Genomic DNA, 13,199 nt, shown 5'->3' with positions numbered 1-13,199 from the left:
CCTCCCATATCCCCTCTCACCAGAACAGCTGCTGCTGCACTTTGATCAGCTGATGGAAACAGGACTGGGTGTGGCAGGGCCTCCCCAGCAGCTGCTCCCTGGTGCCAAAGGGCAGGAGTCCTGCCCAGGGGGACGTGGCTCCTGCCTCGGGAGCTGCCCCAGCACAGCCAGGGCTGGAGGAGTCGTGTCCTGCCTGGGCAAAGCTCGGGTCAGACCTCTGGGGCAAAGGACACACTGACACATCCATCACATCTGACTTTCTAGCACTGACAAGAATATAAAAGCCAAACCCAGGGTGCTGATGTGTTCTCTTCACTGCATCCTGAAAGTCCTGATTGGAACAGCTCCTCTTGGTCTCACTCCTGCACCCAGGTTATGGCTGTATTTGAGAACAAATTCTGTAAGGAGGTGGAGTTAGGAGCAGTCACGCAAAGGTGGACACTTAGCTTGGACTTGGTTATTGCTGGCCTGCTTTGGAATAAGTGTCAGACATATGGTTTAGCTAAAAATAAATTAACTCATGTGATCCAAGGACTTTATTGATGCAGCAGGCACTTCACTTTACATTAAACCAACCCAGAGTCCAACCAAGTCCTTCTCTCCCACGAACAAACCCACCATTCCAACACCCCCTTCTCCCACCACCAGCTGCAGGATCTCGCTGGCCTGGCCAGAGCTACCTCAGGACTAAGCAGGACAGGGGATTGTGTATCACCACACCTGGGTACAGCAGCATCTGAAATACCTGTTCACTTACAGTAATAGGAGGCAGGACTGTGCCTTCTCTCTGCCTGTTAAAGAAGGGAGCAGGAGAATGTCGTGGCTCCTGGATGTGATAGTCGGAATATGCAGGAATACCTTTTCTCGTCCCCCACCTTTAAGGTTAAAAGCATTCCAAGAGGAGGTTACTGTAGGATTTCAGTAGATTGTAATCTCTATAGATGGACCAGTGTTGTTTCAGCTCATTCCTTCTGAGTCCAAACCTGACCGTTGTCTCTGTCCAAGTTAACAGTCTTTAAACAGTCTTTCTTGCTGTAAGAACTCTTACTATGGAGCCCAGTCCTCCTACTGCCAGTGCCTGTGGGAAAGGAGAGAGGTTACAGAGTCACTGCGTCGCACACAGAACAAACATCAGAGTGTTTAGCCCCAGCAAATATCCTTGTCCAAAATCTGACCATCTTCTGGATCTTGAGGACACCAGTGCTGCACACCACTGATAAAGCAGAATGTCTCAGCCCCGTGTCCCTGAGCGGGAGAGGAGGAGGAGGGGCTCGTTTCAGTTTCATTTGTGTCCTCAGTGTCAATGACATTTCCTTCTGAAGTCTAGAAGATGGAGGCGATTATGAAAAAGTAAATATTAAAGCTGACTGCTGAAAATGGGGCGTTTACTTTGCAGCTACAATTCCAGCAGAGCCCGGGAGTATCCCAGTGTATGGAACCAGAGCAGGATGAGCAGGTGACTGGATGAATTGCAAAGCACCCCCTCAGAGCAGAACCTGCAGGTGCTGCCAGACCTGCCACAGCCCTTTTGCAGAGGACAGACTGGTACTACCACTGAGCTGACTCCGCTCTGAGCAAGCCACACGTCCTACCAGTAGCACCACACAAGAGAACACAAGGCTTTAAACCCTGCCCAGCCCACTCAGCCCTGCCTTGCTCCTTTCACAACAGGATGAGCTGCCTTGCGTGTGCCCACACGCTCTGAGTGCCGGCATCGCTCCTGTCAGGGCGTGCTGTGTCACCTCCCACTCCGGGAGCACCCACCCACAGTCACCTGGAAACACCCCGCTGGAAACAACAGGGAAAAAATTAAAAAAAAAAAAAAAAACAAAAAGCAAGCAGAGACGTGTTCTTTGCTGTCCTGAGAAATCCCCTCCTCCCTTGCCAGGGCTGTGCAAAGCTGGTGGCAGCTGCCAAGAGCTGGAGTCACACTACACCAGCTCTGCCTTCACCACCACGGGGAAAAGCCCTGCACCCTGTGAAATGACACCATGTTTGCAGCAGCTGCCCTGCACAGGGAGAGCGTTCCCAGGGATCAGTTTTCCTCAGACGAGCACTGATAGCCTGGGCTGCAGCTAAAACCCCTGCAGTGGGGAAGAGGTCACTTGGATTCCTGCCCAGGGGCAGTGGCACCCAGCAGCTGCTCCAGGGATGTGCCTCATCCCCCCACAGACAGGGAAGAAGGTCCCACAGTCAGCTGCTGAACACATCCCACATTCCCCATCTTGCATTCTAAAGAAACACAAGAGGCCCACTCTGGACCCCAATGGAATCTTTTTGGAGATGTCAAAAGCATCTCCTGGGCAAACCAAACAGTTTAGCTAAATCCTGTGACTCAGACAATAAAAACTATCAGATCTGAGCCAGGCTGGACCCCCCTGGGCCGAACACTCACTGCAGAGGCAGCTGCTGCAGCTGCTCCATCCATCCAGACACATCCCCGCTGCCTCCCTTCTCCTCTGGAGCCGCTGCAGGCTTTGGGCGCTGACTCCTCCTCCAGCACACCCTGCCCTGTGCCCGTGGCAGGGTTTGGAATACAGGCAAAGGCTTTGTGAGTCCGGGCTCAGGGACCACAGAGAGAAGCAAACACTGTGCTTCTCGGGGATGAGGCCCTGCCTGCCCCTGATTGTATTACAGGGGCCCTCCCAAAACCACTGACCAGGACCCTCTGAGTGTGGCTGAGCCAAGAGTGCCCTGAACACGTACCTTTTCATGCCACTGAAGTAATATTGCACTGCTGTTTTCTGATGGCTTTTCAAATCCTTTATAAATGTACTTCATTAACAAGTCAACACCGTTTCTGTCTAAGGAATTCACCGCTTGTTCTATTTCACTGCTTTTAAAAGATGTGAGGACTTTAAGCATCGTTCCCTGGGCCTGCTCCTGAGAAGACAAGGAAAGGAGAGGAATGTGAGAACCCACAGTTGGGAACGATTCCAAGACTCACGTTTGAGAAAAGGTGGCCACGTTCCAGGCTGGGCTATTTCTGTAGGTGATCAGTTGAGCAGCTGAGCAGCCCCGGGGTTAAAGGAGGAGGAAGGGGAGAACGCCCGGGAATCACCCGTGTGAGGACACGGCCGTAACCGCGGCAGCTCAGGAACCCACCGGGAGCTGATCAGGGGGGTCACTGTCCCCTCCCAGCTCCCGACCCCCGGCCCCGTTACCTTCATCGCCTGGTTCCTGGTGTTGCCGGGGGAGCTGCGGATGGCGGTGTGGAAGGCTCGGAGCGCCTCCCCTGTGCGGGGGGTCAAGGACTCAAACCCTCGGTACCGGGGCAAAGCCGCGCCAGGCCCGCGGGGGGACTCGGGGGACCGGGCGGGTCCCGCCTCCGCCCCCCGGGACCCCTCGGGACCCCCCCCGGCCCCCGTCCCAAAGGATATTGCCTGAGCAGCGCCTCCACCTCGGGGCTCGCATCGGGCTCGGCCGCCGCCGCCTCCTCGGGCTCCTCCACGAAGCGGTTCTCGTCGTACTGGTCGATGTCGAGGCGGCGGAAGCGCGAGGAGAGGGTGCTCCGCGCCATCCCCGCCCGGGCGGGCTGCGGGGCGGACGGATCGGGATGGGGATCGGGGAACGGCAACAGGAACAGGAACAGGAACAGCATCAGCGCAGCCCCGGCGGAAGCGGAACCAGCGCCCCGCCCGGGGACAGGGCACGGGCAGCGGGGCAGGGCCGGGGGCAGCGGGGCGGGGCCGGGGGCGGCACCAACGCGCGGCTTTAGTAATGACACAAGAGAGCCTGAAAAAAATCCGAACGATGACTTTAATGTACAAATCCCGTCGCTGCAGCAGGTTCGCGGGTTTAACCGGAATCCCGAGGAAAACGGAACAAACCGGGAGCGGGGAACAGCCCTTCGACCGCTTCGCTGGGATCCACGAAACACTCGGACAAGGCCCCGGCACGGGCGGCCCCGGCCCCGCCGCACGCCGGGCACGGACTTTGCTGCTGAAATTTCTTAAAACTTACCAAAACAAAAAGCTGAACAAAAGACGGGCCCGAGCAGCTCCCAGAGCGCGGGGTTAAAGGAATCAGTTCATCTAACCCAGGACTACATGCAGTAGTACAAATTTCAAGGACATATTACAAATACTCTGAAATTAATCTAGGGGAGGGGGAAAAAAAAAAAATTGCTACAGACACCATAATACACAATAAATTTAGATAATTTAAAAATAAAAAAGGCAAGAGGCAGCATTTCAGCAGCAAAGTGCTCAATAAAAAGTATATTGTAAAGGGGCAGGACAAGGAGAGGAGAGAGCAGGCGGGCGAGGGCTCAGAGGAAGTAGGGCGTGGTTGTCCGGGGAGGAATGACACGCTCTGAGTCTGGAACTGCACGGAATAACTTTGGTTCTCTTGTATTTACATCTTTGAAGACCATGATGGAGGCGATGTTCCCGCAGCGGTAGCAGTAGTTGGGTGCTGACCATACCGTGACCAGCTTCTCGTCAAACATGAACTTGTAGCCCTCGTGGACGAGCTGGTGTGCTCTGCAGATCAGCTTCAGGTTGTTGATGTGGACGAACTGCAAGGGAAGGGGGAGGTCAGAGTGCCCCCAGTGCTCCAGCCCTGCCACAGCCCTGGAGAGCTGAGCAGTGAGAGACCTGCACGGGTGGAACACCCAGGCAGTGGAAACACCGTGGAGTGGGGCAGCAGCCACACTCCCAGGCTGTACCATCCCAGGCTCAGCCCTCCCTGCCAGGGCAGAGCCCGGCAAGGCCAGTGTCAGAGCCCTGAGGAGCTGCTCACTGCTCTCCAGAGAAACAAAACTAACTCAGGAATTGTTACGAGCAATGGTAGTTTTCTGTTAAACCCTTTGGAAAGCATTCCACACACAGACAGCCCAGGGGCACACCAATGAGTATCACCACGGCACACTTTTCAGAAGCAAGGTCAGTGTTAGCACACTTGGCAGTTGTGTTTGTGCCTTTGGGTTCCAATGGCTCAGGCAAAGCTTCCCCAGCAGCAGGACCTGCTGTCGGGGTGTGATGGGGGGCTCGTGGGCTGGCAGTCCCCCCGGCTCTGCAGGCGCCTCCCCAGCAGTTACCTCGTTGGTGACCTTGGCCCCGAAGAGCCAGCCCGCCCCGCGGGGGCTGATGGCCCACGTGTCCACGTCCTCGGGGTCCGACCACACCAGGTCGCAGAAGGCGCCTTTGTGGGGGATCTCCTGGTTCCGCTCGATGGTCCGGATCTGGTCCAGGGTCTTGATGTCCGGGGAGAGGCCCCCGTGCACGCACAGGATCTGCTCGTCTATCAGCTGCAGGGACACCCCGTGTGCAGCACTCAGCACTCCCCCAGCCCCAGACAGGCCCAGCCCCACAGCTCCCCAGGCTCTGCTCCCCTTCCCGGGGGGCTGCACTTACAGCTGCGATGGTGAGCATGTCAAACACTTTGGTGCAGTATCTCCAGGCGTTGGCGTTCCCGTACTTGGTTTGGCACTCGTCTGTGGGACACAGTGTGGGGTTTCATGGATCAGGGGTGCAGAGCAAACACTGAGAGCAGCACCTGTGAACTCTGTGTCACAGGAGCCCCATGCTGGGTCCTGCTGTCCCAGGAGGGGCTGAGCTCTGCCTGTCTCTAAAACTGAATGTGGCACCAAAAACCCCGCAGAACCCCACACGTTAAAGGGCAGAGCAGGATGTGCCTTAAACACGTTCCAGACACAGCCCCAGCAATGGAATGGGTGAGAACACCCGAGTGCACTGGGCCAGGCCCCAGAGAGCCCTGGGCACTGGCAGGGCTGGCAGGCAGGCTGGCAGGGCACTCACCGTAGAACCCGTACACCTGGGTGATCTGCCTGCTCTCGTGGTTGCCCCTCAGCAGCGTGATGCGGTCGGGCCACTTGGCCTTGAGGGCCAGCAGGTACGTGAAGGTCTCCAGGCTGTAATAGCCCCGGTCTACAAAGTCCCCCTGGAGGCAGAGACACCGTTCGTGCAGCAGCCCCCCCAGCAGAGCACACGGGACACCCCCCGAGCCTGCAGGGAGCCCGGGAGCGCCGGTGTGACCAGGGCCCCCCACGTACCATGAAGATGTAGTTGGTGTCGGGGACCTGCCCGCCGGTCCGGAACAGCTCGCACAGGTCATAGAACTGCGGGAGGAGACACGCGTGAGGGGGCCCCGCACCGGCCCGGCGCTGCGGCGGGGGCAGCCCGGCCCGGAATTACCTGCCCGTGGATATCCCCGCAGACGGTGACGGGCGTGGAGACGGGCTGGACGTTGGACTCCTCGAGCAGCAGGTCACACACATAGTCACAGAGGCGCTGCGGGAGCGAGGGGGCAGGGCCGGGGTCAGCGCCGGTACCGCGGCCCCGCCAGCCCCACCCCGCGCGGGCGGCCGGTCCCGGCGGCCCCGTGAGCGCACCTTGAGGTCGTTCTCGGGCAGGTACTTGCACAGCCGCGCGATCTCCACGTACTTGTCCAGGTCCAGCGGCGCCATCTTGGCTCGAGGCTCGGGCCGGAAGCGGAGCCGCCACTTCCGGCCGGCGGCGCGCGCCTCCGGCGCAGGCGGAAGCGCGGGGACACTTCCGGCGGCACTTCCGGTCCGGGAGCGGCGATGGCGCCGCGGGCGCTGCCGGAGCTGCGGGAGGGGGGGCGGCCCCAGGCCGGGCGGTGGTGAGGGGACAGCGGGGACGGGACAGGGACAGGGGGACGGGATAGCGGGGATGGGACAGGGATAGCGTGGGGGCGGCCCCGGGCCGGGCGGTGGTGATGGGACAAGGGGACAGCGGGGACAGGGGCAGCGCGGGGCCCAGCGGCCCGGCCCGGCCTGGCCCTGTGTGAGTGCCTTGGTCGCCCCGCAGGTACCGGCTGAGCCCGCGCGGGGAGCGACCCCGCGCCCGGGTGGGACTCGGCTGCCTCGCCCTGCCCGGTCGCGTCCTCCTGCTGGGCGGCGCCGACCCCGCCGGCGCCTTCGGGGACGCGCATTTCGTGGAGCTGGGTGAGGGCCGGGGCCGGGCAGGGCCGGGCGGGGCGCCCCGGAGTGCCGGGCCCGGTCCGAGCGCTGTCCCCGCCCGCAGCCCCGCTCCGCTGGGTCCCCGCCGGCTGGCGGGGGCTGCGGCCGCGCTACGAGCACGCCACGTTCCTGCCCGGGCCCGGTCCCCCGCGCCCCTGGGTGTTCGGCGGCGCCCACCCCGCTGGCAACCGCGGCTGCGTCCAGGCGCTGGACCCCGGTGAGTGCCGGGGCGGGCGGGGCGGCGGGGCGGGCGTTCCCTTCCCGCTGTGCCGCTGATCCCATGTCTCGAGCAGAAACAGGCGCGTGGGAGAGCCCCGCGGTGAAGGGATCGCCGCCTCAGCCCCGCACGTTCCACACGTCCTCGGCCGCCGTGGGGGCCCGGCTGTTCGTGTTCGGGGGCGGGCACCGGGGCGCCGAGCCGGTGCGGGACCAGCGGCTGCACGTGTTTGACACAGGTACCTGTGCCGGGCCCCGCGGCTGCTCCCCCTGCTGACGGGGCCGCCTCGGGCACCGGGAATCCAGACCCTGCTCCAGCCACTTCCTCGGGAAGCCTTGGTGGGGCTTTGGTCTGGTCTGTGGAGCTTCCAGAGTTCCCTTCCTGATGCATCAGTGCTCTGTTTTAGCCACCCTGACCTGGTCTCAGCCAGACACTCGTGGGGACCCCCCCTCCCCTCGCCACGGCCACGCCATCGTGGCAGTGGGGACCAAGCTCTTCATCCACGGGGGCTTGGCTGGAGATGTGTTCTACAACGACCTGTTCTGCATCGACACGAGTGAGTGTGGGTACCTGTGGGGTGTGCCTGGACTCTGGGGGACCTGGCTCTTTGGAAATATCAGCGCTCAGGTGCCTGAGATAGCCCTGTCTTTGTGTAAAGCAGCAGAGCTGGAGGGGCTGGTGTAACGCACGGCCCCTGGCCTGTTCTGCTCCTGCACCAGGTGACATGAGGTGGGTGAAGGTCCCGGCCACCGGTGACGTCCCCGGGGGACGAGCATCCCATTCCTCGGCTGTGTTCAGGGAGCACGTGTTCATTTTTGGGGGAATAGGCCCAGAAGGGTCCCTGGATAGCACATACAAGTATCACACAGGTAGGGGCTGCTCTCCCCAGCTGAGGAGCACAGCACCTGCCCTGGGCTCACCCTGCAGGACTCAGTGCTCGAGGCTGGGGCAGTGAACGGGGTCACTGTCCCTGTGTGTGACAGCTGAAGCTGTGACTGTGTCTTTGCACTGCAGGGACGCAGCAGTGGACGCTCCTGCAGTTTGAGTCCCCCCTGCCTGCTGGGAGGCTGGACCACGCCATGTGTGTCATTCCCTGGCAGGCTGGGACACAGGGGGACATGGGAGCCCCCACAGCTGGCACAGAGCCACCTGTGGAGGGGGACAGCTCTGGGCCCCTCCAGCAGGGCCAGGGCAGCACTGAAGACACGGTTGTGCATCTGCTGTTGGTGTTTGGAGGGATGGACACACAGGGGCAGCTGCATGGGGACTGCCTGGTCACCCTCCTGGAGTAGGGGGGCTGTGCCCCTACAGCACCAGCATTCCTTACAGCAGGAGAGGCCCCTGGGGCTGATTTTGCCCCTGCTGGCTGAGGCCTTGCAGCCCCAGGCCAGGAAACTTGCTAAGGTCCTGGGGCTCTAAGGCACTACTGGAGCTGGCACCACGAAAGCTCCCTCTGGACTCGGTTCAATGTCTTATCTAATCCCATGGATGGGATAAGGATCACAATTAAAATAAAGAGACCAAATTCCAATTAGATTTTTTTTTTTTAATAAGGCGTAGGCTGCTTTTCAGTCTTCAGAAAACTGGCCTGTTTCATGTGAGACTTCAATAAAGCTCCTGAGAAGTTTTAATACTGTAAGAAAGTGTGCTCATAGTTAAGCCAAGCTCCTCCCTCCCTGCTGTGCGCCCTCACTGCTGCAGGTGAAGGCTTCTGATGGATAACCTCTGGATAACTCCCTCTCCCAGCTCAAGGAAAGCTGCCCCTGTGGCAGTTACTCAGGCTCCATCCCCCCTTTCTTACCGGGATGTTACATCATACAACTGCAGTGGAGGCAAAGTCCACCAGCTCCGTTCAAAAACAGAGTCCCAGCTCAGTCCAGCTCAACAGATGCCCAACTCCTGCTTTAAAACCTCCCAATTCTTTTCCTTTCCAGCTTCATCCACTGTAAACTTGGGGCTGTGCAGGGAGACTTGCCCCCAGGTACAGCTGCTCCCCTTTTCATAATCCCATGAGTGGTACTCCAAGGGTGAGCTGCATCCACCCCTCAGGATTAATGCAGCTCCTGGATGGAGCTGCTGTGACTGGGCCATGGAAATCACAGAACTAGAGCAGAGTCCAGTGTAAATAACAAATTTATTGTGGTCACTCCAGGTAGAAAAGCTCTACACCAAGTTCACATGACCAAGTTGTTAAATAGAACGTTCCACTGCCAATACTTCTAAACCCCCATGTACACTCCCCCCCGGCTCCCTCCCCGGACATCGAGCGACTGCTAACGAAAAGCAGGATACAGCCACGTCGGGCTAGCGGTTCCAGCTCCACTCTCGAGTGAAGATTCAGAGTTACATTCCAAATTAAAGAGTTCAATATTTTAAACAATGTTCCTGAGTCCAATATATACACACACCACATTCGGAGACGCTGTTATCTACAACTCGTCCTTCTCTGCCGCCTCCTCCTCGCCCGGGGGCGGCCCCGCGCTGCCGTACAGCTTGCTGACGATGGGCTGCACCACCTCCTCCAGCTCCTTCTTCTGTGCCTTGAAGTCTTCGATGTCTCCATCCTGATGGCTCTCCAGCCACTCAATCTTTTCCTCCACTGCCTTCTCTATAGTTTCCTTGTCCTCAGAGGACAGCTTCCCACCCAGCTTCTCCTTGTCCCCGATCTGGTTCTTCAGGGAATAGGCATAGCTTTCCAGCTCGTTCCGGGCATCGATGCGTTCCTTGAGCTTCTTGTCCTCCTCAGCAAACTTCTCAGCGTCGTTCACCATCCTCTCGATCTCCTCGGGTGTCAGCCGGTTCTGGTCATTGGTGATGGTGATCTTGTTCTTGTTCCCAGTGCCCTTGTCCTCGGCCGTGACCCGCAGGATCCCGTTCACATCTATTTCAAAGGTGACCTCAATCTGGGGGACACCCCGGGGGGCAGGAGGGATCCCGGTGAGATCAAACGTTCCCAGGAGATGGTTGTCCTTGGTGAGGGGACGCTCACCTGGAAGACACAAGGAGAGGGTTACTGTCCAGCTGTACTTTGTAAACCCAACTTCTATCTACAGCCTTTGTGACAAGACAGCAGCAAGAATAAAAACCCTACAGACTCCACTGGTCCCATGAGCTACAGTGACACCCACCTTCATAGACCTTGATGGTCACAGTTGGCTGGTTGTCAGAAGCTGTGGAGAAGATCTGGGACTTCTTTGTGGGAACAACAGTGTTTCTTGGGATCAGCTTGGTCATGACACCTCCGACAGTCTCAATGCCAAGTGTCAGGGGACAGACATCGAGCAGCACCAAGTCACCTGGAACAGATCAAGGGCAAGACTGTGACACCACTTCAACATCCCAAAACTCCAGAGAAGATCCTGAAGCCTAAGGGGCACAGAACTCCAGGGACTGGGAAAGACTTTGCTTGTCAGTGCCCAACATCCACTCTTCAGTCATCACTGAGGTGACAGTGATGGTGTCATTACCTGTGTCCTGGTCTCCAGAGAGCACTCCAGCCTGGACAGCTGCTCCGTAGGCTACAGCCTCGTCTGGGTTAATGCCACGAGAAGGTTCCTTCCCATTGAAGAACTCTTTAACGAGCTGCTGGATTTTGGGGATGCGAGTTGATCCACCAACAAGGACAATCTCATCAATGTCAGACTTCTTCAGGTCAGAATCTTCCAGAACTTTCTGAACAGGCTTCATGGTGGAACGGAACAGATCCTGTGGAGACAAAAACCCCATAACTGTGAGACTGTACTGTCAACATGTCCAGTCTCCCCTTTGTGCCGCTCTGGGGTACAGAGAACAAGCACTGCAGAGGAAGGACACCAACTGGCTCACGAGCAGCCCTGGTGAGGCCCTAGCTCCCCGGCAGGGAGCAGCTGCCTGCTGTTCTGTGCAAGCAGGAGTTATTTATACCCCCAAGGGCAATGTCACAGCATGAGACACTGCACATTCCCAAGTCCCCAGCCCAGAGCAGAGGCCGTGTAACTTTACCTTTCCAAACTTACCATGTTCAGCTCCTCGAACTTGGCTCGGGTGAGTGTCTCTGAGAAATCCTCTCCCTCAAAGAAGGACTCTATTTCAATCCTGGCCTGGTGCTGAGATGACAGGGCTCGCTTGGCCTTCTCCACCTCCCTCCTCAGCTTCTGCACAGCTCTGTTGTCCTTCCTCACATCTTTGCCAGTTTTCTTCTTGTAGAGTTTGATGAAATGCTCCATAACACGCTGGTCAAAGTCTTCTCCACCCAGGTGAGTGTCACCATTGGTAGCCACGACTTCAAACACTCCATTGTCGATTGTGAGGAGGGAGACATCGAAAGTGCCACCACCCAGGTCGAACACAAGGATGTTCTTCTCTCCCTCCCTCTTGTCCAGTCCATAGGCAATGGCAGCAGCTGTTCTGTAGAGGTAACAGCCTGTCAGAGCTGGGGGTGGCTGCCCAGCCCTCCCCAGGGGCAGGACAGGGGGGTACTCACGGCTCATTGATGATGCGCATCACGTTGAGCCCCGCGATGGTCCCAGCGTCCTTGGTTGCCTGGCGCTGGGCATCGTTGAAGTAGGCTGGCACTGTCACCACGGCATGGGTCACCTGGGCAGGGAGGGACAGACACAGCTCTGTTAGAGACAGGATGGAGAACCCCAGTCTGTACAGAGCACCAGCTGCCCACAGCAGTGCTGGTTCCACTTTCTTTACACAGAGGTGAAAACCCGTTCAACAAGGGGCCTGCAGCGCTGAGTGGGGCTCAGGATGGCACGGGTAGCCCTGACTCACCCCACCCATCTCTCCTTTCCTAAAGGTGCTACTCTAAGTGGGTATTAGCAGCTCCCATGCACTCACTTTCTTCCCCAGGTAAGCCTCTGCAGTTTCCTTCATCTTTGTCAGGACCATCGCAGAAATTTCTTCAGGAGCAAATGTTTTTGTCTGTCCCCCTCCAACATCGACCTGAATGTGGGGTTTGGCTTTCTTCTCAACCACCTGAGGAGAAAAATAGACACTGTCTCATTCAATCCTTCATACAGTTGTTAGGACTTGTCCCAGTGGTTTGCTATCTCTGAAGACCACACAAAGTCTCTGTGACAGATGTAATTTAGGTGCAGGTATCACCAGAAACTGTTGTTCCTCCCAGGAGGGCTGGGGAACCCCAGGGCTGCTAGGAAGGGCACCGTGAGTCAGATGCCTCTTCTGACTGGGGCTGTAGGTCCCTCCCGGCCCCCCCCACTCGCACTCAGGGCCCACCTTGAAGGGCAGGTACTTGATGTCCTGCTGCACAGAGGGGTCGTTCCAGGTGCGGCCGATGAGCCGCTTGGCATCGAACACAGTGTTCTCGGGGTTAGACGTGAGCTGGTTCTTGGCGGCATCGCCGATCAGACGCTCTCCCTCGGGGGTGAACGCCACGTAGGACGGAGTGATGCGGTTCCCCTGGTCGTTGGCGATAATTTCCACGCGCCCGTTCTTGAAGACGCCCACGCTGGGGGTGGGGGAGAGGGAACCGTCAGGCGGCGCCGCGGCCTGCACATCTCCCCCCGCCGCCCCTCCCCTCCTCCCGCAGCCTCTTCCCCGCATACCCCGGGGCCCGCAGGCCCTGACCCCCCGCCCCGGCACTGCCCCAGTCCCCACGCACCAGGAGTAGGTGGTGCCCAGGTCGATGCCCACCACCGTGCCCACGTCCTCCTTCTTCTCCTCCTCGTCCGCCCTGGCGGCGCCAAGCGCTACCAGCGCCAGCAGCAGAAGCCTCATCGCGACCGCTCTGCGCGCCCACCTGCGGGGTCACAGCGCCGGTTACACAACGGAGCGCCACGTGCGGCCCTCCCCGCGCCGCAACCGCCCGCCCTCCCCATGCAGAGCCACCGCCCCCCGCCCTGTCCGTGCTCAGAGCCGCCGCCCCGACCCCCTCGGCCCGGCCCGGCCCGCGCCGCCCTTACCGTGCCCGGCTATCACAGAACGTCCCGGCCCCGCCGCTCCCCGATCGTCGCTGCGCCGCCAGGCCGCGCCGCCCGCCCTTTTATACCCTCCGTTACCCCTTCGTGGAGCCTCCCCATTGGCCGCCGC

General features: G+C 59.1%; 4 protein-coding genes across 4 annotated transcripts; 1 reads left to right on the top strand and 3 right to left on the bottom strand.

Annotated features, from left to right (window-relative positions):
* Window positions 1-521: 521 nt before the first annotated feature.
* On the bottom strand, window positions 522-3,577 carry ARPC5L (actin related protein 2/3 complex subunit 5 like). Its single transcript, XM_027892975.1, has 4 exons — window positions 3,381-3,577; window positions 3,165-3,237; window positions 2,707-2,883; window positions 522-1,078 (listed from the first exon to the last, which is right to left on the bottom strand). Exons 1-4 carry the CDS (start codon window positions 3,518-3,520, stop codon window positions 1,016-1,018), a joined length of 453 nt encoding a protein of 150 aa, XP_027748776.1. The 5' UTR covers window positions 3,521-3,577; the 3' UTR covers window positions 522-1,015.
* Window positions 3,578-3,740: 163 nt separating this feature from the next.
* PPP6C (protein phosphatase 6 catalytic subunit) lies at window positions 3,741-6,481 on the bottom strand. The gene is made up of 7 exons (XM_027892974.1): window positions 6,356-6,481; window positions 6,159-6,254; window positions 6,017-6,082; window positions 5,763-5,904; window positions 5,358-5,437; window positions 5,042-5,251; window positions 3,741-4,519 (listed from the first exon to the last, which is right to left on the bottom strand). The coding sequence occupies exons 1-7, from the start codon at window positions 6,428-6,430 to the stop codon at window positions 4,271-4,273; spliced, it is 918 nt and encodes a 305-aa protein (XP_027748775.1). The 5' UTR covers window positions 6,431-6,481; the 3' UTR covers window positions 3,741-4,270.
* A 66-nt stretch (window positions 6,482-6,547) lies between these two features.
* On the top strand, window positions 6,548-8,799 carry RABEPK (Rab9 effector protein with kelch motifs). The gene is made up of 7 exons (XM_027892987.1): window positions 6,548-6,606; window positions 6,795-6,931; window positions 7,011-7,163; window positions 7,240-7,401; window positions 7,570-7,719; window positions 7,883-8,032; window positions 8,178-8,799. Exons 1-7 carry the CDS (start codon window positions 6,548-6,550, stop codon window positions 8,453-8,455), a joined length of 1,089 nt encoding a protein of 362 aa, XP_027748788.1. The 3' UTR covers window positions 8,456-8,799.
* A 479-nt stretch (window positions 8,800-9,278) lies between these two features.
* HSPA5 (heat shock protein family A (Hsp70) member 5) lies at window positions 9,279-13,197 on the bottom strand. The gene is made up of 9 exons (XM_027892964.1): window positions 13,073-13,197; window positions 12,772-12,909; window positions 12,387-12,618; window positions 11,988-12,125; window positions 11,626-11,738; window positions 11,159-11,549; window positions 10,631-10,868; window positions 10,292-10,459; window positions 9,279-10,152 (listed from the first exon to the last, which is right to left on the bottom strand). The coding sequence occupies exons 2-9, from the start codon at window positions 12,885-12,887 to the stop codon at window positions 9,593-9,595; spliced, it is 1,956 nt and encodes a 651-aa protein (XP_027748765.1). The 5' UTR covers window positions 12,888-12,909; window positions 13,073-13,197; the 3' UTR covers window positions 9,279-9,592.
* Between the last annotated feature and the right edge of the window lie 2 nt (window positions 13,198-13,199).

The sequence above is a fragment of the Empidonax traillii genome, unplaced genomic scaffold (assembly GCF_003031625.1).
Source record: "Empidonax traillii isolate 1590-97213 ecotype Southwest subspecies unplaced genomic scaffold, ASM303162v1 scaffold375:size1330703, whole genome shotgun sequence".
Taxonomy (NCBI): Eukaryota; Metazoa; Chordata; class Aves; order Passeriformes; family Tyrannidae; genus Empidonax; species Empidonax traillii.
This window is presented reverse-complemented; position numbering and strand designations above follow the sequence as displayed.

Excerpts from the sequence above, each read along its gene's own strand:
- PPP6C (XM_027892974.1), bottom strand. The coding sequence starts at position 6,430 with ATGGCGCCGCTGGACCTGGACAAGTACGTGGAGATCGCGCGGCTGTGC. Across the intron at positions 5,905-6,016 it reads ACACCAACTACATCTTCATG|GGGGACTTTGTAGACCGGGG; the intron begins GTACGTGGGGGG and ends CTCTGCCTCCAG. Across the intron at positions 5,252-5,357 it reads ACATGCTCACCATCGCAGCT|CTGATAGACGAGCAGATCCT; the intron begins GTAAGTGCAGCC and ends GTGTCCCTGCAG.
- RABEPK (XM_027892987.1), top strand. The coding sequence starts at position 6,548 with ATGGCGCCGCGGGCGCTGCCGGAGCTGCGGGAGGGGGGGCGGCCCCAG. Across the intron at positions 7,402-7,569 it reads GCTGCACGTGTTTGACACAG|CCACCCTGACCTGGTCTCAG; the intron begins GTACCTGTGCCG and ends GCTCTGTTTTAG. Across the intron at positions 7,720-7,882 it reads CCTGTTCTGCATCGACACGA|GTGACATGAGGTGGGTGAAG; the intron begins GTGAGTGTGGGT and ends CTCCTGCACCAG.
- ARPC5L (XM_027892975.1), bottom strand. The coding sequence starts at position 3,520 with ATGGCGCGGAGCACCCTCTCCTCGCGCTTCCGCCGCCTCGACATCGAC. Across the intron at positions 3,238-3,380 it reads GTGGAGGCGCTGCTCAGGCA|AGGGGAGGCGCTCCGAGCCT; the intron begins ATATCCTTTGGG and ends GACCCCCCGCAC. Across the intron at positions 1,079-2,706 it reads TACTTCAGTGGCATGAAAAG|GCACTGGCAGTAGGAGGACT; the intron begins GTACGTGTTCAG and ends CCTTTCCCACAG.
- HSPA5 (XM_027892964.1), bottom strand. The coding sequence starts at position 12,887 with ATGAGGCTTCTGCTGCTGGCGCTGGTAGCGCTTGGCGCCGCCAGGGCG. Across the intron at positions 11,550-11,625 it reads ATGCGCATCATCAATGAGCC|AACAGCTGCTGCCATTGCCT; the intron begins GTGAGTACCCCC and ends TTACCTCTACAG. Across the intron at positions 10,869-11,158 it reads AGTTCGAGGAGCTGAACATG|GATCTGTTCCGTTCCACCAT; the intron begins GTAAGTTTGGAA and ends TTGTCTCCACAG.